This window comes from Thamnophis elegans, chromosome 4, assembly GCF_009769535.1.
Source record: "Thamnophis elegans isolate rThaEle1 chromosome 4, rThaEle1.pri, whole genome shotgun sequence".
NCBI classification, from domain to species: domain Eukaryota; kingdom Metazoa; phylum Chordata; class Lepidosauria; order Squamata; family Colubridae; genus Thamnophis; species Thamnophis elegans.
This window is the reverse complement of record NC_045544.1, coordinates 16,472,487-16,495,097: the sequence shown is the minus strand read 5'-3', so window position 1 is coordinate 16,495,097 and position 22,611 is coordinate 16,472,487. Positions and strand designations below refer to the sequence as shown.

At 42.0% G+C, this 22,611-nt stretch overlaps 1 protein-coding gene across 1 annotated transcript in view; it reads right to left on the bottom strand.

Moving 5' to 3' along the window:
• Positions 1 to 20,022, bottom strand: part of SH3BGRL2 (SH3 domain binding glutamate rich protein like 2) — a 34,628-nt gene extending 14,606 nt beyond the window's left edge. The window contains exons 1-2 of the mRNA XM_032217090.1: positions 19,770 to 20,022; positions 3,998 to 4,183 (exon numbers count right to left, since the gene is read on the bottom strand). Coding sequence (XP_032072981.1) covers positions 3,998 to 4,183; positions 19,770 to 19,814 — 231 coding nt within the window. The 5' untranslated portion in view covers positions 19,815 to 20,022. The remainder of the gene's footprint in view (positions 1 to 3,997; positions 4,184 to 19,769) is intronic.
• Positions 20,023 to 22,611: the final 2,589 nt, after the last annotated feature.

The window sequence follows — 22,611 nt, the reverse complement described above, 5'->3', positions numbered from 1 at the left end:
TCATCTTTTTCATTGCACATTCAACCATGCCTGAATATCCATATAAATACAACATAGATTCACTGAATCAACAGTACTGTTTGGTTAATAATCCAGTGAAATGTTGGCAACTGTTGCACTCACATTAGTCACAAATGTGCAAAAAAAAACCTCCTCCTACACGGACATGAATATACACAGTAACACAATTATTAACACTATTTCATCATGATGTGCTTTTAATGATTTTTTTCAGTGCTAAGTAGGTATTCTATTAATGGATCATTTATAATAGTTTTTTTAATGTTCATGATAGACCTTTTCAACCTTTAAAACCCTTAAATTTATTTATTTCCCTTGCCTGAACATCTTGCCCATTAACAAATGGAGCTTATTTCTATTACTTGAGTAACTTCTTCACATTGTGTGACACGCTGCCAGAGCAGCCATTACTTTGGTGAAAACTCGTGGGGCGGAAGACAGGCCGAAGGGCAGAGCCCGGTATTGGAAGTGATGCCCTAGGTAGCAGAAACTGAGATACTTCCAGTGGTCCCTAATGATTGGAATGTGTAGGTAGGCCTCTGTGAGGTCTATGGAAGTGAGGAAGTCCCCCGGCCTGATCCCCTCCAAGATGGAGTGGATAGAGTGCATTTTGAACCTCCTATAACGGATGAAGCGATTCAGACGTTTCAGGTCGAGAATTGCCCTCCAGCCCCCTGATGCCTTGGGGATTATGAAAAGGATGGAATAATGCCCCTGACCCTGCTGGTCTAGAGGCACTGGCTGGATGGCTCGGATGTCCAGCAGGTGCTGTATGACCTCCTGTATCAGTAACTTCCGTGCCGGGTTATTTGAAACCCATCAGATCCGGAAAAACTTTTGGGGGCTGGAAAGGAACTCCAGTGACAGGCCATGCCTAATGGTGTTCTGTACCCATTTATCAGATGAGGAGCGGTCCCAGCGGTCAGCGAATTACGCCAAATGCTCCCCGATGGGAGGTGAATTGAATTTAGAATTAGTTTTTGCGGAAGGAGCGCCCCCCCGCCACCTCCTCCGCCCCCTCAAAAGGGCCGCTTCTGCTGTCTGCCCCTCTGCTGTCTATCTGGGTATCCCTGCCTGGCAGAAGAACCCCCTTGGTACTGCCTGGCATCAGAGTACCCCGCATCTGAGTCCCTGAAGGGATCCTGACCCCAGAAGGAGAACCCAAAGTCTTGTTCCCGGGAGTAGGACTGTCTGGGGTAAGGCGCTGTCTTGAACTGTCCCTTCTTTGGGGCTGTGGGAAGCACTTTCCTCTTGTCCTTATTCTTGACCAGGTAGGGGTCCAGAGCTGTCCAAAAAGGGCATCTCCTGTGAAAGGAGTAGATGCCAGGCGCCACTTGTGGCAAACATCCGCCTGCCACTGTCTCAGCCACAGCAACCTACGAGAAGCAATGGTTGAAGCAATTGCCCTGGAGGCAAACCTGGCTGCAAACAAGGTGCCCAGGCCTCTGAGTGAGACACGCATCACTCAGAAAAGAAATCTGCCGGGGAAGCAGGAGACAAAGAGCACAAGCCTTCCAAAGGCAACCCCTTGAACGCTTGAACGCTCTGCCGCTCCCCACAGGGTCAAGCAGCGAGCCGTGGCTTCCCCAAGCGCCGCGGGGCATGAATCGGATTACTGGCAAGCGAGGACGGTGCTGGATCCCTGCTCAGAAGGTGAGCCTCGCTGCGGGAACTCTGCCGGGCGCTGGAGCGGGGGGGGGGGGCTTTTGGCAATTCTTTCGCAGCTCAGGGAGCTTCCAGCTCGCATGTGGCTGCTGCGGTAGGGAGACAAATGAATTTTTTCGCTTTCTTTAAATTTCTTCGAATTTATCGGAGATCCAGGATGGCAAACCATCCAGTTGAGGGACTGAGTCGATAACTGGGCAGTGCCTGGTGGACCAGGGGCGTACCCCAAGAGCTTATCTGACTCAGTCCAATCAATGAGAGGATAAGGTCAACCCATCCTGGATACTCCTCCTCTCACTATGGAGAAGGAACATATTTTTCTTATCTGCAAAAGATGAAATGTTACTGTTTGCAATGTGTTTATTCCCAACCAAAGAATGGATTAATTCAAACCACTAGATTATGCTGTTTAATTTAGGTGGTACACTGCACAAAAGCAACCTCTTCAAATCAATTTACTAGATCTTATCACATAGTCCATCCAGGAGATAGAAAGGGGCAGGAGGGCAGGAAAGACAGAACCTTAACTTGTATATCTTGTGATTTCAGACCACATAAGATTCTTAATCATACTGTGTTTCCTTAAAAATAAGACCAAGCCTTATATTAATTTTTGCTCCAAAAGGTGCACTAGGGCTTATTTTCCAGCTAGGGCTTATTTTCAGGAAAATATGGCTACTAAATGCATCCATCTGGCTGGAAATCTTAACTGGGTCTTATTTTGGGGGTAGGGCTTATATTACGAGCATCCTGAAAAAATCATGCTAGGGCTTATTTTCCAGTTGGGTCTTATTTTTGGGGAAACACGCTATGTCATGAATTCTTAATCGAGTTTCAAAAACTCGCAGCAACAACATATTCATTCTTCTGGAAGTAATCATTTTCTTCCCTGGCAGTCTACTGTATAACAGAAAAGAGTGGGAAAGAGAAGGAGAGGGGGGAATGTGGGAAAAAAAAAAGGAAAAGGCAATTCGCCAAGAAAGAAACTAAGGACCCATCCTCATATGATTCCTCCTCTTCCAATTTCTGCTTCATTTAGCTTTAGTCTATGGCCTCCCAAAAGTTCAAGCGAAAATTAGGCCCTAACAGAAGAAAAGAGCCTGATCTCCTCTGTTTAAGTAATGCTGGCATGAATCCTGTCTTCGTGCTTCTAGTTTTATGGGCTACAGAGATGCTTGCAGATTTTACTTTAATAATTAGGAGAAAGCCAAAATCTCAGATAAAATCTTTATTAAGGTCAGCATAGATAGAACCAGCAAACTTTATCCCATTATTACTGGAAGGAAAAGATAAAAACAGACATCCTTTCGTAACTCCTTGGGAGATGATATTTGAGCAGCCTGGCTCACGCATAATCAATCAGTGTGGCAACCAACCTATTTCCACTATCCAAATCACTGTTCTAATGTATGAAGTGTTAGAACACAGGGTAAAATCAAACAGAAAATTCTCTAACAAGATGAAACCTGAACCAACAAAAAATGTATACTGACCTACTGGTGAACACATTACTCTTCATAATGAATCTGATGAAGACAAATGATTGGGAACTGCCCTGTCTTTATTTTATGGAGAATAGATGTTTGACATATTATGGGAGCACGAAACACTGGGAATCTATATATTTGGATACAATCAAAATTTCTTAGAGATTTCAAGAAACAGACATGCTGCTCTTTCCGGTTGATTTCCACCAAACAAGGGCTTTTTAAATTTCATCTAAGGCTAGAAATATGTCAGAGATGGAAAATAAATCACTAGATGTTTCATTATCTAGTGATCTATCGGAGGTTGGCCTCCTCCGGGTGCCATCTACCAGCCAATGCCATCTGGCTATTACCCGGGGGAGGGCCTTCTCTGTGGTAGCTCCGGCCCTCTGGAATGAACTCCCCGCAGGGATTCGGACCCTCACCTCTCTCCAGGCCTTCCGAAAAGCCGTCAAAACCTGGCTTTGCCGGCAGGCCTGGGGGTGATGAGTTCCCTCCCCTCTCGACATGTATGGTTGTGCGACTGTTGTCTATTTTTATTATTTGTATTTCGTTTTTATGTTCCCCCTTTCCCCCCCTTTTGAATTGTTCGCCGCCCTGAGTCCTCCCGGAGAAGGGCGGCATACAAATAATAAAATTCTAATTCTAATTCTAATCCCATAATGCCTTGGCATAATCCAAAAACTCCTCCAGAGCACATGGGAGGGGATCTAATCACCATGGTGCCTTCCATATTCACGCTACCTCGAGTTATTGTCCAATACACTCCTCGTTTTTCTTCTTTAACAAAATGGAGAAACCACAAACTTTTGAAAGTTACTTACTCCACAGTATTCATCATTGCTGAAGATCTGGGGAGGCAATGGGTTGCCTTGTGCAGGCAGTTTGTCTTGAGGAATATGTTTATACATCCACCGCCTTTGCTCCTCTGACATGGTGATATCCACTTCTTCAAAGTCAATCTTGTTGGCTTCCAGAAATTGCACAATGTCTTGTTGCCTCTTCTTTATCTGGAAAAAAGAAAGGCAGAAGTAAGAGGTAAACATTTGTTGCCCAGGCCAACTGTGCAAGTCAATCATGGTGAAGTTTCCACTGCATGCAAAAAAAAATCTTTAAGAGGCTTTCAGTCAGCAATAATGTAGATATTGTTTTTTCTTGCTCAGAAAAAGTCTGAGCAAGTTCCATCATCTTCACCAACCATTCCTCCATTGTGCATGGTACCACATTTTTATATCTTTGTGCATGCAATAATCTCACTGAAGTTATTATGCACAGAAACAAAGGGTTTTTTTGCAAACTGTCCATACATTCGAAAGGAAAAACCTCTGGTCTCAATTGTATATTAATGTCCTGATCCTCCGAATCAGTGTATTTTAATCCAAAATTTTCTAGTTTTTTCACATATCCACAAAACATGATGAAATATCCATTCTTCTTGTTCACATTTTCAATCTAAATTGTATCAAGTGTCCTCATACATTCTAGACAATTTTTATTGACACTGTATAAAAATTCTCACTTTAGAGGGGATGCAGTAGCATAGAAGCTTAGTGACACTGGAACTGCTGACCAGAAATGGTCTGCACTCTGGCAGTTCGAGCCCAGGTCCACGAGACCGAGTGAGTTCCCGTCACTCGATCCCTAGTTCCTGCCCATCCAGAAATTTGAAAGCAGGCAATATTGCAACTAGATAAATGGAGGGGGGGACAGTTTGCTATGTTCATGTGTGCAGAGAGTGGAAGCTGACACTAGACCTGGCTAAATGAGAGGCATCATGATCCCAGGTAGGACAAGACCAGTGGAGGGACTTCAGAGAGCCAGCAACCCATGCACCACTAGCTAATTCACGGGTGTCAAACTCGATTGCATCACGTGATGTGTCATGACATATCGCGACATTTTTTGCCTTTAAGGAGCTGGGGTGGGCGTGGCCTGCACATGACACATCTAGCCCATGGGCCACCAGTTTGGCAGGCCTGAGGTAATTGGTATAAAGCTAATTTGCCCCCGCAATGCACCAAGATGCGCAAGCATCAAATGGTGCTTGCTAGCAATTTAGGCTGTTAGGAATACCGCCTAGTGGCCTAGCATTTATGGATTTCCTTGATATTGTATGCCATACCCTAGATAATAAATCTCAACTTTATAATATAATGTAAATTTCAATCCTTTCATCTACAAATTTCCCCATTGGTCCATCTGTGTATTACAACTCAAAATTTTAACCCACTTTATCATACATTCTTTCACTTGTTCCTCTTTGTAATTTCAAATTTCAAAAAAAAAAAAAAGCTTACACATTTTTACAATTGCATCTTCACTGGCACATAATTCTACACGTTTTTTTGTGCAGTGTCTTTAGGGATTTTAGGAGGTGAAATGAGGTGCCTTAACAATTGTAACTTTAAGGGTCATTTTTCACTTCTCAATCCCTATTCAAATTCCTAGTCAGATAAAAGAGCCAAATAATTGGCTCAGTTCACTCTGGGAATCATAGAAGAATACTGATGTAGATTCTAAACCACCCAAGCCTCTTTGCACCCATTTTAAAAATTCTTCTAATTCCGCTGTTAGCATTTTACAGCAACGTTCTGCAAAATCACATTCTCCAGACAGGAGGGGGCTGTATGGATAAGAATTCAGAGATAGCATGGCCCTTTTAAAGTTTCCAGAAAAAGTGCAATTTTAAAAAATAAAAAATAAAACTTGGATTCAGGAAAGGAACATAATAAAACAACAGACACTGAAGTCATTTCTCCAACACATAATTTACTCAGTGGAATATACAATGGACTATCAAAACAACAACACCTATTATGAAAGCTTTACTAAGGACCTCCAAAAAGGGGGGGAGGGAAGAGGGGTTCAGTAGCACTTTGCTATAGCAACCGCTTCAATACGAACATCTCAGGAGAGGGTGTTGATTTCCCAGGGCAGATGTTCAAAGGTACTTCAGAGGCCAGTTGGGAAGATGTATTACAATATGCTCTACAGTTTTTGTTTCTAAAAAGCATCTGATGAGACTAATTTGCTAACTGAAGGACAGTGTATACAGCTGACACACATAGATAAATTGTTCATCTTTGAAACAGGGATCCCACCGAAAAGCTCAACGTTTGGAGGACAACTCAATTCTAGATGGTCCAAACTGACCATTTCCTACACACCGTTCCTGCTTCTTCGGGAAAAGGAAGGAAGATATTCTATGGCTATTTTAACCCTTCATACTACTTTAGCTTCCTTGCCCTTGTATTGACAAAAACACTTTTCTTTTTGCAATTCATAAAGAATATGCTTTCAGACGACCCACAGGAAGGAACAATGTTGTTGCAGTGAACAACATCAGTTCCAGTCAACAAGACTAATAGTTAGGAACAATGAAGTCTAATAACATCTGGAAGGCCACATTTCATTAACTCTGCTATCCCTGCCACTGATATGGTTAGTAAAACACAGAATGATGATTAAGAGATTCATAAAAAACAATTTAAAAATGCAGTATACAATATAGGCTCATGGATACGCCGACAATTTTAGGTTCCAAAATAACCCCCCAAAAGTAAGTTTGACTTATCTGTGACTTTATGAGGTAAAGAGTCTTACACACAAATTAAAGTAATTATGCTAAAGAAGCACACTTTATTAATTTCTGAGTAAACAAAGCAAAACAAAATAAACGCAAGACTCCTCATTTATGTAAAGAAATATATTATTCTTTCATTACTAGCAACTAATTATTAGTAAAAATTAATTTGTAATGCTACAGATGTTTAGATCCAACTCAGCTGTCTCAAAAATACTCTAAAGAAGAACATGCCTTTCCCAATTCCCAGTATTTTATATTAGACGGTATCTAGAATGTGTTAAATTATTCATTTTATTAAATGTTCTACTTTTTCAAGAGAACATAATATAGCTAAACAAGTGACATTTTTCCATGACTAAATTTGTAATTCTACCCCATGAACTTTGTGCAATCCAAAAAATTTACAGACAAGAAAATTTTTTGTTGCCTAGTTTTCCTTTCATTGTACTAACACGTGAAAAAAAGAGAGAAATTACACATATTGCAAAATTGTCAGAATAATAGGAGGTGGAATCCTGCATATGATTCCCCTACTACTAGGACTGTGCAATCCTTCAAAACAGATGCTTTAGAAAAGTTCGGAGTGCAGCAGTGGTGGATTTCAAAAATTTTTGGAACCTCTTCTGTAGCTGTGACCTGCTTTCCGGGTCCACTGGTGGAACCTCTTCTAACCGGATCAGTAGGTTTGACGAACCGGTTCTACCGAACTGGTGCGAACCGGTAGGAACCCATCTCTGGAGTGCATACAAAGTACATCATTTTGAAACAATCAAACCATCGTATCCTTTCAATGAGAACAAATCACAAGTGGAACAGCTTGCCTTCAGATGTTGTGGGTGCTTCACACTGAAGAGTTTTAAGAAAAGATTGGACAGCCACCTGTCTGAAAAGGTATAAGGTCTCTTGCTTGAGCAGGGGGTTGGACTAGAAGACCTCCAAAGTCCCTTCTAGCTCTATTCCGATGGATTGTTCTTTTGGCCCAGTTGTTCAGTTAATCCCGACTATTCCCACAGGAACGTACATTCACAGGCACTTTGTTTCACTGTACCTGAATACAAAGCAAAATAGCCATAGATGCAAGGGGAGGCAGAGACCGCCAGAAGCAATCTCTGAACAACCATGGAAGGCTGAAAGGAGGAACAGCTGCTTTAAGTGCTTAAAAAGAAGGGCATCCTCTAATGTTTTAAATCATTCTTTCAAAGAATTTTCAGGTCTATGTAGATTAATGGGGCCGAGTAACTGAGAAAAGGGGGGACTCAAAAGAACTAAGAAGAAAAAGTGGTCATTAATCTGTCAAAACCAGGTTATGGTGCATTTACCACAAGGCAAAATCACTGTACAGTGTATTTTACAAAAATGTTCTAAATGCTAGCTGTTTATAGATAGTTTAGGAACACTTTGTTGGTGGCAAGGTGTAATCTGATTGACAAGCAGGTAACCTGAGGATATTTAATAGAGGTAGAGAACTGAATACACAAAAGCTAAGGCAGTATCCAGACCAAACAGTATATATTCTAACTCCACGTGTAGCACTATGCTAACATCGTTTGTTTTAATTATTTTTTCCCATAAGTCACAATGACTGAGCTCATATAAAAGATACAACCATAAATCTTGTTTTACAAATCACAATATAAAATTTGCAAAATATGTGAAGCTGGAAGTAAAGCATTTTGCTGTTCGGTATTCGATGAATCTAGAAATTAAGCTGCATAAGGCAGCCAAGCACTTGAGACTTGCAAATTTAACTAGCCTGTTTGCACAAATTTTATTTTTATATGCTTAATGGTAAAAAAAAAAAAAAAAAAAGACTGCCTTAAAACCCTCCGTGGCACGACAAAACCGCGCTCGTCAAAATAGCGGTGATAAAATCGTGTCACTAAAGCCACGATGTCATCACCGCACGTCATCACGGCCGCAACAACAGCGTGGCAACAGAAGGGTGCTTTAAAACGGCGCCGCGGCAGAAAGCCGATTTCAATTAAGGTAAGGGTTAGGATTAGGTTTAGGGGTTTGTTTTAGGGTTAGGTTTAGGTTTAGGTTTAGGTTTAGGTTTAGGGTTAGGTTTAGGTTTAGGGTTAGATTTAGGGTACTGAGTGCTTGGGAATGCATGGATTGGCCCTCCGCGATTATGTCATCGTGGTAGGGTTGCGTTTTTCCTTAACGCTTCAAACGGCACGAATTAGTCTTCGCGCTTATGTCTCCGTGGATAAGGGCTTTGCGGATTTGTGGTGGAACCAAAACCCTCAATTCAGGACTTCTGATAGGTAAGATTGAAAGGTTTTTGCTTTAAAAGTGCACATCTGATTGCATGCTCTGTAGATTAATGGACTGCCTGCAGAGCATACTTTAGTAAAATTTATGGAGCTGCTGAAAATACCGTATTTATCGGCGTATAACACGCAGTTTTAAAACTAAAATTGGAAGCTTAAACCCTGCCTGCGTGTTATACGCCGATACTGCGTGTTATACGCCGGGTCCACTGTTCCCTCTAAGGCCGCGCACATGGCAAGAAACCCCCGCGCAGAGGTTTCTTTCAAAGCAAACGTGGGGAAGTCCTTTGCAGGCAGCTAGAACTGGCTGCCTGCAAAGGACCTCCCCAAACTTGTTTCAGCGGCAGCTCTCAGCCTGGCGGCAGCGTCACACAGACTGTGGAAGGAGGGGGAGGAGGAGGGAACCAAAGAGAGCTTTTACCGAGTCTGCGCCCCACAGCCAGGACCGTCCTTGCGCCTCCAGCCGCGTTTCTTCCTGCAAAGCCCTTCGGGCAACCCGAGAGTTCCGCTTGACGCCAGAAGGGCTTTGCAGGAAGAAACGCGGCGTTTCTTCCTGCAAAGCCCTTCTGGCGCCAAAAGGAACTCTCGGGTTGCCCGAAGGGCTTTGCGGGGAAGAAACGCGGCTGGAGGCGCCAGGACGGTCCTGGCTGTGGGGCGCAGACTCGGTAAAAGCCTCTCTTTGGTTCCCTCCCCCTCCTCCTCCTCCTCCTCCTCCTCCTCCTTCTTTCTGGAGCCCCTTCCTCAAAGATTTGGTACCAAAGCAATGGCGGTGAGGAAGTTGTGTCTTTTGGATTTTGCACTGTTGTCTTTTCAATGGTTCTCAGACTGGTTGAACCTTTAGCAGCTGGGGTGATATTCTTTACTGTTAAGGTTACAATTGGATGTGTTGGACAAATCTTAAAAGATGAAACTTTTATTAAAACGTTTGACTTAACTAAAAACGTCTTCCTTTTTCTTCTTCTTCTTAAATATGATTTATTTATTTATTTTTACTTCAGAAGTTTGATGACCGTTGTACAAACTAATCCAACCTAAATGTAGAGGAGGAGAAGAAGGGGGGGGGATTTAAAAAGAGCAGAGGAAAAAGAAAAGAAAGCATGAAGAAAACATAAAGAAAGGGATGGGAGGGAGGGAAGGAAGGAAGGCACTTTATGTTGAGGAGTTAATGTTATAATTCATGTTCTAATGTTATAAATTTTAATCCAACATTAAGTTCCGAGCTTCCAAGTCATTTATTTTTAATGAAAAAAATTTTTACTCAAATTTTTGTGTTAAAATGGGGGATGCGTGTTATACGCCGGTGCGTGTTATACGCCGATAAATACGGTAACTATTTTCTGTTGGTATCTTGCATCCTTGTTTAAAAAGAACAATTAGCTCAGCCACAGGTAGTAGGTACAGAACAGAATTTCTGCATGCTGCTCTCCCACCCCCCCGCTAAATCTGGAGCATGATCAGCTGATGGATGACAAGAGTTGGGTAAGCAAACACCAATATTATTAAGCAGTTTAAAATGACTCAAAATGTATATCAGCCAGTCAGGGATTGGGAAAATAAGACCAAAAACATGCCAGCTGTTGCTTAACAGTGGTGTCTTGAGTTCTGGCTTAGAAGTTTGAAATATTCTTTGATTAAAGCAAAGCGTATCTGAATTCTAGGAAAAGGATCAAGAATGCTTTTGGGGAACAGCATATTTATACTGTGTGATCAGGAAAACGTATTCAAAATATATAATTTTCTGTACTGAATATTTTGTAAACCACACAATCTGATCAAATTGGTGTATCGTATTTCAAAAAAACTGAGAGCCAGTTTAGATTTAGTTAAGATGCTGAGCTGGGAATCAAAAGACTGAATCCTATGCCTCCGTTAGGCATAAAAATCAGCTAGGTGACTGACTTAGAGACACTCTCTTTCAGCCCAACCCACCTCACAGGGTTGTGAAAAGTGTTCGGAGACTGCAATTAGTCCAGAATTCAGCCGCGCAAGCGATACTGGGTGTACCAAGGTATACCCACACTACACCTATCCTCCACGAGCTGCACTGACTTCCCATTGGTCTCCGAGCACGATTCAAGGTGCTGGTTATCATCTTTAAAGCCCTACATGGCCTAGGACCCGGGTATCTACGAGACCGTCTTCTGCCGCATACCTTCCTAAGACCGATAAGATCGCACAGAGTGGGCCTTCTCCAGGTGCCATCAGCTGGACAATGTCGGCTGGCGACGCCTCGGAGTAGGGCCTTCTCTGTTGCTGCTCCGGCCCTATGGAATGAGCTACCCCCAGAGATCCGGACCCTACCCACTCTCATGGCCTTCCGAAAAGCTATCAAAACCTGGCTTTTCCTGCAGGCCTTTGGCTGTTGACCTCTTGATTGAGGTCCAGCCCCGCTTAGACTGGGTGCATGTTGTGTTTCTTTTAATTTGTTGTGTCTTATTTGTTTTAATCCTTTTTTAATATTTCTTATTTCTGTAAGCCGCCCGGAGTCCTCCAGGATTGGGCGGCCTATAAATTCAATAAATGGAAATGGAAAATGGAAATTGTTGTTGGGAGGGAAATAGGAGATAGGAGTATTAGGTATGTTTTCTAAAATATTAAAAATATTTCTTTTCTAAACATATATCTGATGCCTTTATTTCTGATTTTACAATTGTACTATCTGTTCCCATCTTCCCAAGGAATGCCAGTATGTAATGAAATTACATATAAAGAAAAATCTTAAGTGATTAGAGACCAGAGTAAATTGGTCACAGAACATTACATTACTCACACAAGATGTATCTATATATTACTAAAGCTCTTGTTGTCAAGACCTTTAATTGGGTGAAATGATGCATCCTAGGGCCGTAATGTCGAACCTATGGCGCACTTGCCAGAAGTGGCACGCGGAACCATCTCTCCGGGCACGTGAGCTGTAACCCAATGCTCTTCCAGCTTCCACCCAGCTGGTCTTCATGTGTGGAGCGCTGGAAATCAAAAGAGCAGCTGCCCGGTGTGCATGCGGGTGCCAGGAAGATAATCTTTCGGTTTCCAGTGCGCATGCTGATCTTCGCATGCACATACGCACCAGAAACCAGAAGACCAGATGGCTGGTACACATGTTTGTGCCAGAAACAGGAAGATCATCTTCTTGGCATGCATATGCGCATCGGGCGACTGTTTAAATAGATAAAATAACAGAAGAGGATCTTGTAGCATAGAAGCTAGATTTAAATAAACAATTAATGCTCTCGCGTACAAATTCTGCTCGTTTTGAAATCAGGTAATTCAATCTTTGAACTGAGTGGGAGGGAAGCTTACTTGGGGCTGCAGGGCAGCCGGAGATTTCCAGCGTGGAGCAGTTCTGCCTTCAGCTGGCCCTTCTCTTCACAGACACAGAAGCTGCAAAGATCAGAAAGGCATTTGCTTGACAAAACTTCTCTCCTTTCCCTTCTTTTCCCAAAGAGGAAGGTGTCTGTCAGATGTCTGATAGATGATCATCTTAACAGATAACGCCACTGGTAATATGGGAGCAGCTGTGTTTAGCTGCTACCATCAGTAAGTCCCGCCCAGGAAGTCAATCGGGACCCATGATTTCTGAGGGATTAAATTTTGGGAAGTTGTGGCTGCCTCGGTGCTGCTGGTGGCTGCTATGCTGCCGCTATGGTTGTGTAATCTGCATTTTTAACATTCTGTGACAGTTTACCAGCAAGCCTTGTAATCCCCCACTTTCTCCACCAACCAGGGAAGTGGAGGGGAAGATTTCCAAATGCTTCCTGCCAGATGACCACAAAGAAAATCAATGGGGAAGCTAGCAGGAAGTTGAAAGTTCCTTCTTATCTCACTGCTGTTTTTTGCCCAACATCGGTTATTCCATTTCTCTTTTTAGGGAAGGAAATATATTTGCAACAATGGGGTATAGGTTGTCTAATTTTATACAAAGATGTCTCATTCTACATATTGTTCCTTCTGAAGAGTGCTCTACATTCAATATAAGGTAGCAATGGAAATCAAGGATGAAAGACTTAAGATTAAAGTCCTGCATTTTGCTAGTATTATCAGAGTCTATTACTCCTAAAAATACTGAATTTCTGGTACAAACTGAAGTTACTGGTAATTTCTATCATACATTACAAATGAATTTCTGCTGTAATCCTCAATTCGCTTATGTGGAAGAAAGGTCCCTGAATAATGTAGAGAGTATTTCTAAATAAATTAATAAAAATCCCAGAAGGGCAAACTGTATTAATCCACAGAAGGAAAATATATATTTTGTATCCTATTACAAATTTTTTAAAAAATGGTAGAAATATTCACACACCTGGAGTCCATTCTACCAGATGTGCAAAAATAAGCGGTAATAAAAGGGATTGGCTTTCAAATTAATTGAAAAGCTTCCCCTTCTTTTTACTCAGTAAACATAGCACCTATCATAAAAATGCAAAGGAGATTCCACAACCCTTACATGTTCATTTATTTATGTATTATCCAAAATAACATTGTACTTGAGTAATAATAAAAGAAACTGAGGTTAAGGGAAATGAATCCCCTCTGTTAAGTGAAGAGCACTCTCAATTCAGTAATTTCAAATGTCTGTTGAGGAAGTAAAGCTTATTTTTCATACAAATGATCGTAATATTTTATCAAGTTAATTCTGAGAATTGTTTCACTTCTATCTTGAGGAATATACAGTAGAAAGGAATACCTCTGGTCATAATTCGTTCCATAAGTTTGGTCGCAAACCGATTTGGTCGTGACCCGAACCTACTTTTGGAGATTCGGTGCTTACTAAAAAAATGGCGTGGAAGGGGAAATCAGCCGCGGGGGAAAAAAGTGAATTTTTTGGTTGGAATCCGATTTGGCCATGGTCAGAAGTGTTTGTGACCAGTGGTTCTACTGTACAGTGATACCTCAGTAGTCATCATTAATTGGTTCCAGAAGGCATGATGAGTACCAAACAATTTTTTAACATTAGGTAAAAAAAAAAAATTACCATTAATGTTCAGGTAGTCCTCAACTTACAACAGTTCACTTAGTGACCATTCAATGTTACAATGAAAAAAGTGACTTATGACCATTCTTCACATTTACTACAATTGCAACATCCCCGTCATCATGTGAGTTACATTAGAATGCTTAACAACTGACCCATATTTATGACGGTTGCACTGTCCTAGGGACATGAGATCCCCTTTTGCAACATTCTGACCAGAGAAGTCAATGAGGAAACCAGATTCACTTAACAACCATGTTACTAACTTTACAACTGAAGGGATTCACTTAATAACTGTGGCAAGAAAGGTCGTAAAATGAGGCAAAACTCAATGAACAAATTTCTCTCTTAGCAACATATATTTTGGGCTCAACTGGGGTCGTAAGTTGAGGACTACCAAGTTGTGGCCTGTAGTGAGTCACAAGGCAGCTGTCATCAACAAGTTCTAATTTGTGCATTGAATATCAAACAAATGATGAGTACTGGGACAAAATTTTCACATCAAAATGAGTTGAGTACCAAATTCGATGATTTGCGAAGTAGTTGAATATTAAGGTACCATTGTATGTGGATAGGTAGTGGGGAAGAGACTTTTGTTGTATTCCATAGCATGTATACTTTGGGATCCTTCAAGTTTCTACATTTTAACCGCAGTGCATTGCCATCCCGGGGAAATGTCTTCTACCTGCAGGCCATACCATCTCTCTTTTTGCTATCTGGATCAAATCAGGATTTAACAAACAGCTGAGTGTTGAAAGCCCAATAAACCTCAATCCAACTCTGCCATTGAAAATTAAGCTATCACTACTGCCTAATCACTTGCTTTTGTGGCCAATTCCAAATTCTGGTACTTAACGTCAAACACTGGGAGAGTTTGGGTGCCAAATATGAACATTTTCCTGCATCGGCTTATACTTTTAAGTTCCAAAGAGGAGGCTCATGTCAAAATCTCTTGCATTTAATAACAAATAAGATGATATGACATCGCCTTTATGGAAAACTGTCCCCATAGCAGTAGTTGAGGTCAGCTTCACCCACATTTTGTTCCAGATGAAAACCTACTTATTAGTTGGCAAGTTTAATCTAATCTTATTTTCTGTATTTGGTTCTCCTTGGATATATTTTTAGTACTATATTCATTACATTACATGTTGGAATAATAGCCATTATTGATGTGTTAACAAAGAAAGTTCTTGCTTGTGTTACATGTTTACTATTACTCTTTGTACAGGACCAGTGGTGCATGCAAAACACAATTTTTTCAGATGGTAGAAGGATGAGTGTAAAACTACTCTCTGGGTAGGTACAGATATTGCATGTTCTTCATACAATTGCTGGTTTAGCATACGGTACTCCTCAATAATATAAATAATGCAAAATTATTTATACTTGGTGCAAAGCACAGGGGCTAAGTTCATACAACATGATGCTAAGTTAAAATTAAGCAAATCACATAATGTGTGAATCTAGCTTTTCCTGGGGAGGGAATAGCAGAGGTAGATGGGGTTAGCTCAGATGTCAACATGTGAATAATAGCTTTCCCCCCTCCTGCTTTTCTGGCCTAGGCATTCTGAGAAAGCATAAATCACAATCTTAGTCCCCCAAACCCTCTTTTATTTATATGGCTGTGAATTATGGTGATTCACAGCCGACAAGGCTTCACAAAAAGTCTGTGAAGATTCTGACAGATGTCTGCTTGAGTTGCCAGTCTTTCAGATGAATGTTGATAAACACCCACCTTATCTCCCTTGAAATGCTGCCAGAGCCCTAATTGCCAAATTAGCTTTGCAAGGCCAAACTGAGCAGAGTCAAACAGAACTTTTCAAAGCTTGAACCAACCAGATGAACTAATTGCTTCCTGCAAAAGCTCACATCCCATTCGCTCCTCTTTTATGTCTTGTGGGAGGGGCCAATCATCTCCAAGCCTTACTCCCTGTTTTCTTACATTATTCTTGCCTTCTGGCAGCTCTGCACATGCACACATTGGGAACAGGCTCCCGCTGTTCTTCTGCCTCGCTGATGTCAGACACCAGAGGCTCCAGAGACAGCAAATAACTACCAGATGGCCTTGGCCCCCACTTTGCCTCTGATGCAAAACCCACATCTGAGCCTTCCCCAGACTCCAGGACTGGCCCGTGTTCCCCCCCAACCTCCTCACCGTCTGACTCTGCTGCCAGCTCCGCAGACTGCCGGCGGACCACAACATCTGCTGCTTACTAAATTGAAAGTCCTTTTAGTAAAGAAAATTGCAAACAAGAAATTAAGGCGTTTTTTGCAACTGATATATGAGAAAGTATTAAGAAAGAGTATATAAAAGACAGAAAATTGAAATCCACTCTTCATTATTTTGTGACAGCTTTGCTTCTACTGATGGAGGACTTTGTGTGCACAGTAATCCATCATTTGTGCTTTAACTAAAGGGAAGAACAGAATGGTGTAGTCTGATACTATGTATGATGTTATAGGCAGTGGTCTATATCAAGGTTCCCCAATTTCTGGGCCGTGGCCCACTATTGGGCCACAACCTGTTTCGAACAGACCATGTAAGCAGTGGGCCAGCGTGCATTGGAAGCTCCATTTGCGAGAGTGGTGTGCGTGCCCCGGTGCTTAAAACAAATGAAGCGGGACATGCTCACACAGGCACCTGATGCTCGCATGGAACCTCCCCTCTCCCCACACCAGAAAGGTTGGGAATCTCTGGTCTAGATTATGGCTGTTGCACTATTACTGCTGCAGAATTGCCAGTAGCACTTCTCAGACCTATTGATTATTGAGAAAGGAACAGTGGTGTTGAAAGTTGGTATCGGACCTGGGTACTTGAGAGACCACCTCCTGCCAATTACCTCCCTACGACCAATTAGATCCCACAGATTAGGCCTCCTCCGGATTCCATCAGCTAGCCAATGTCAACTGTCGACCACCCGGGGGAGGGCCTTCTCTGTGGCTGCTCCGGCCCTCTGGAACGATCTCCCTGTGGAGATTCGGATCCTCACCACCCTTCAGGCTTTCTGCAAAGCCGTCAAGACCTGACTGTTCCGGCAGGCCTGGGGCTGATGAGTTCCCAGCCCCACTCGAATTGTTGTGGCTGTTGAGGAGTTTTTTAATCTGTTTTCTGTATTATTATTTTTTGTCTTGTTTATTTTCTTTGTATTGTCCCCATTCCCTATTGGTTTGTTAGCTGCCCTGAGTCCCTTCGGGAATAGGGCGGCATACAAGTTTAATAAACTGAAACTGAAAGTGCTTAAGGCCACACCACTTTTCAAAGCGTACCAACTAGAAAAAAAATATATTCTAGCATTAAGTTTATGTATACTGTATACACCATCCCTTTGCTTTGAGCAAGTGAATAATTTGCTTATTTTAATAGTTCAAACATTCAGTTACAGGTAGGGCACCCAGGAAATGAGTAATAAACTTTAAGGGAAGGAAGGATTTCCCGAATTGCACAAGGCAAATAGGCACAGAGCCAAATATAAATAGTGCAACTTGACGTATGCCTGATCAAATATAAGCTCTGCTAAGCCTAGTGCGACTTAGTACAAAATCCTAGGTTGTTTTTTTTTATTTGAGACAGGGACAGCTTTTTCAGTCTTGGTTATTTTAATCATTGTTTTTAAATGTGTGACACAGATTAAACATTTTGATGATGTATTACTATAAACCACTTGCTAAAAATAGACTGACAGTTCTACTAGGAGAGAGGCTTTTATTGTGAATGTTCAGTGACTGCTCATTATACAGGTTCTAAAAAGATCTAATAGCTACTCAGCAGACTCCTGAAATTGATAAATACTAATTATTGGCTGTTAACATACAGCTACCTAGCATGATTACATTCTGTGTGCCAAACCACACTGTACTTCAGCATTTATGACATGAATGGATGGAACGCAAATATCACACAGCTATCAGATCTATCATAAACTTCAGAATCCATAGAATCCAGCATCAGTGTGTTTTACAGAAAGCAAAGTTCAGTATCTCCAACACTGAAGGAAAAGCAGTTATGGGTGGAGAAAATCTCCCTCAATGACTTTCATAAAAAGCCCAGGCAGGTCCATATTTATGCTTACCTTGGCAAGAATATATAACTCAACAGAGTTCTCTAGAGATAGCAAAATTAGTTATAGCAGCAGAAAGTCGAGGGATTATAAACTACCTGTACAATATTTCTAAGAGCTTTTGCTAACTTAGTGCTCATTAGATTTCAAACTGCACAATACCTGCAGGAGGGAACTCCAGAGATGGCTATCTCTGTTATTACTGTACAAAAGACAGTAAACCTCAAAGGGTTAGTGGGGGTTCACTTTGTTCATTATCATATATAGAGACACCAATCCTACATTCTTTGAGTGACAATCCTTACAGTGCCAAAATATCACCCTGTTTGTGCAAAAGGGAAATATCTAAAGACTAAAAGTAAATTGAAAGAGAAACAGAAGGACAAAGAAGATAATATTAGTGGGGATCCTGCAAAAAAAACATTTTTTTGAAAACTAGTGGATATGCTAACCACATGCAGCTGAAATTTTACGCACATTTCTAGAGGAAGCGTAACTACTTAAACAGCACATGCTGCAAAGCAAAAATGTTTATTTTCAAAGAGCTGCGGGTGTTGGTTTAGTATGTGCTTTCTAATCATTTTAGTGTAAATCCTCCCACCTTCCTTCAATAGATTAGAATTTAATATGGAGATTTTAGCTAGGCTTAAATTTGACTTGCATCCAAAATACAACTTTTGGAGTTTTCGTGTGGGTTGAAAAATGCTACTGAAGCAGCAATTTTATAGTGAATTAAATGTGTTTACAAACTCAACTATGTGCATATAATTACAAGCTCTGTTATGAGCTCAAATGAGCTCTGGCATGTTGATTGCGAGTTGATTGTTTATCCTTGGGTGTTGGACGATATATGTGTGGTAGGTTTTGTGTTTAAATTCTGTACATTGCCCAGTCTCTTAGGTGAGATCGACAGACATATAAATCATATAAATGCATAAGGGCTTCCGATGCACCTACCAGTCCCATTTCTACATATTTTTTCAAAAAATAAAGTGTTATGCATTATGTAATTAATTATTAACTATTAATTACGTCGTTTTAAAACGGGGGTCACTCCAATTTTTCGGAAAAGGTAACAAGGACAGCCATGCTTTTGATGCATACTTATTTGCTTTCACCCTTTCAGATTACCAAATTAAAGGAAATGGGCCACCAACCAGTAAACAACCTTATTAGTAAATTACAACATGCATATTCCAGCCCGCCCAAATCCAGAGATACTGCAAAGGAGAGGCTGACGATAGGACCGCTCGCCTCGTCTCTCTCTCTTTACCGGGAAAAAAAGGTTGTTATTAGCCCCGAAAAACAACTACGCCGCTTTCCAGAATTACGGACTTTGTTGGCCACAGCAGAAAATCATCTCTTTCTCTCTCGGCTCCGCCGGTTCCCTGCTGAAAGATTTCGCGCGCCTTTTGCTTTCGGTCGGGTCGCGATTTCGACAACCTCGGTGCATAGATGCCCCGGGGGTTGGGGGGAGTCTGGGGTCTGCATAGCCCTCCTTCCCTAACCCCGCGTCCCGAGTGCGATGGAGAACTCTCGTCCAGCCACATGGGTCGTGCGGGGCTAAGGCGGGATGGGAGTTGTAGTCCGGCCCAAGGTATTTGAGGAGGACACCCAAGAGGCAGGGGCGGCGAATGAATGACAGTGGCTCCCTCGCCTGATCGTTGGGACTTTCGCGCTCCCCAGCCTCCCTTTTCCACTCACCGCCACGGAACAGGAGGAAGACGCGACGAAAAGCCGAATGACCATCGTCCCTTCTTTCCTCCCTCCCTACATGCGCTTCGAGGCAGCTCCCTCTGCCAAAGTCTAGAAGCTGCGAGCCTTCCGCGCTTCCGTGTCGCGCCGCTTCGCCTAGTCTGCCTAGCCAGCGCCTAGCTTGCCTCGCTCCTATAAGCCCTTCCGCCCTACGAGCCCGTGATCGCAGGGCGCGCCGCAGATAAGCAGGGCTGCGAGTGACTCTGAGATGCGGCAGGGATCCTAAGATAAGAGGGGGGGGGGAAGGATGCAGGGTGCAGAGATGTCTGGGAAATGTAGTTTTACGAGCCCTGGCATAAACCGAAGCTGTCCAACTCTTCCTTTTGAGAAGGGTAAATTTAAATAAATAAGAGACGGCACACACCATCACTTTGTTATTTTGGGGGTGGGAGGATTGCAAAATCATCTCAATGACAAACTAGTGGGATAAAGAATGCATCAGTTGAACTGTGGCCGAGGTGGCGCAGTGGGTAGACTGCAGTACTGCAGGCCACTTCAGCTGACTGCTAGTTCAGCAGTTCAGCGGTTCAAATCTCGCCGGCTCAGAGTTGACTCAGCCTTCCATCCTTCCGAGGTGGGTAAAATGAGGACCCAGACTGTGGGGGAGATATGCTGACTCTGTAAACCGCTTAGAGAGGGCTGAAAGCCCTATGAAGCGGTATATAAGTCTAACTGCTATTGCTATTGCTAACTGAGAACAGTAGCATAAAGAATCGACAAGTATTCAGCTATTTCACTGACCTCCTTAACAGATATTTATGGAAAGATGATGTTCAAAAAAGGGATGGGGGGGGGAACCAATGCAAAGACAAAAGCCATTGAGTGGTTGTGCATTTTCTGTAAAGACTTACAATCTAACATTGTATGAAGGATGCAATTTCCACATTTTAAAGCCTAGCCTAGAAGAATCCAAAGTGAGACGGAGTTCATTTATTTGCACCCCACCATTATTATATTTATAACTAACTCAAGGTCGTGACATATATGATACACCTTCCCAGTGGTGGGTTTCAATTTTTTTTAGAACCTCTTCTGTAGGTGTGGCCTGCTTTGTGGGAGTGGCTTGCCAGCCATGTGACCAGATGGGAGTAGCTTGCCAGCCATGTGACTGGGTGGGGGTGGTGGCTTGGCAGTCATGTGACTGGGTGGGCATGGCCAACTTGTAAAATGTGGTGAAACTCACTTAACAACGCTCTTGCTTAGCAACCAAAATGTTGGCTCAGAAACACTGGCATTTGAAGCACGCAAGTCTTAAAGCTGTCAAGTTACAAGACCCTTGCACCCCTAACCCTTTAGAAAAAACCCCAGGGATGTTCAGACTTGATAGCTTTAAGACTTGTGAACTCCCAGAATTCCTCCTCTCGCTCTTCATCTTGATGATGGACGGGAGGAGGGAGCTGGAACTGGTTCTAAACAGCACTGTAGCTTTGTGGAACCTCTTCTATAGAAGAGGTTAGAACTGGCAGGAACCCAACCCTGCACCTTCCTCCTCCTATTTTCCACATAACAACTACCCTCTGAGATGATTGGGGCTGAGAGAGAGTGACTGGCCCAGCTGGCTTTCATGGCTAAGGATTAGTTGATGGATTAGTACGTGTGTTACTTGTAGCTGTACAAGAACTAAGAAAGTTTGCTTTGAAAATGGAAATTCTTGATCTTTAACACAGATCTACCCCTGATTCACATTACAAACCAGACTAATCCATCCCTTTGGCTATAATTTGTATTTGGCTCCTAATTCAGGTTAATGCACTAATGTTTCCATTAGTGGCTCTTTCCTTTCATGCTAATCAGATCCTTCCTCTTGATCTTTTGCTTTTGGGTTAAAAGTGGTGGTTGCCTTTTTATTTTCTCCATTCCTTTGGAACTATTTTAATTTAGATTTAGGACCTTTGTTTTTCTTTGTTCCTTGGGGTTGGAAGCCCAAGACCTGAAAGTTAACATGAAAATATCTTGTGTTTGTGACCCCCTTTAATACATTAGCCCTGGCAATATTCTAGCTCCACTTATTTGCTAATCTAGGGCTTATAATTTTATATATGTCCTTTTTCAAAATATGCAGCACAAATTATATTTTATGTAGTGTAATGTTTATATTTTATTCCCTATCTCTTTTTATTCATTATTTTTTCAACTGACTTGGATGTTTAGAATATATTTGTGCATTGTCATACTCACTATGGACTTCCCCTTCCCCTATGAATGTTGAATAGAATAGAATAGAATAGAATAGAATAGAATAGAATAGAATAGTATTCTTTATTGGCCAAGTGTGATTGGACACACAAGGAATTTGTCTTTGGCGCATAAGCTCTCAGTATACATAAAAAGACAAGATCCATTCAACAAGAGTCATAAAGTACAACACTTAATGATAGTCATAGGGTGCAAATAAGCAATCAGAAAACAATATAAATCGTAAGGATACAAGCAACAAAGTTACAGTCCTGCAGTCATAAGTGGAAGGAGATGGGTGATGGGAACGATGAGAAGACTAATAGTAATAGTAATGCGGCCTTACTGAATTTGACAGTGGTGAGGGAAATATTTGTTTAGCAGAGTGATGGTGTTCGGGGGAAAACTGCTCTTGGGTCTAGTTGTCTTGGTGTGCAATGCTCTATAGCTTCGTTTTGAGGGTAGGAGTTGAAACATTTTATGTCCAGGATGCGAAAGGTCTGTAAATATTTTCACGACCCTCTTTTTGACTTGTGCAGTGTACAGGTCCTCAATGGAAGGCAGGTTGGCAATAATTGTTTTTTCTGCAGTTCTGATTATCCTCTGAAGCCTGTGT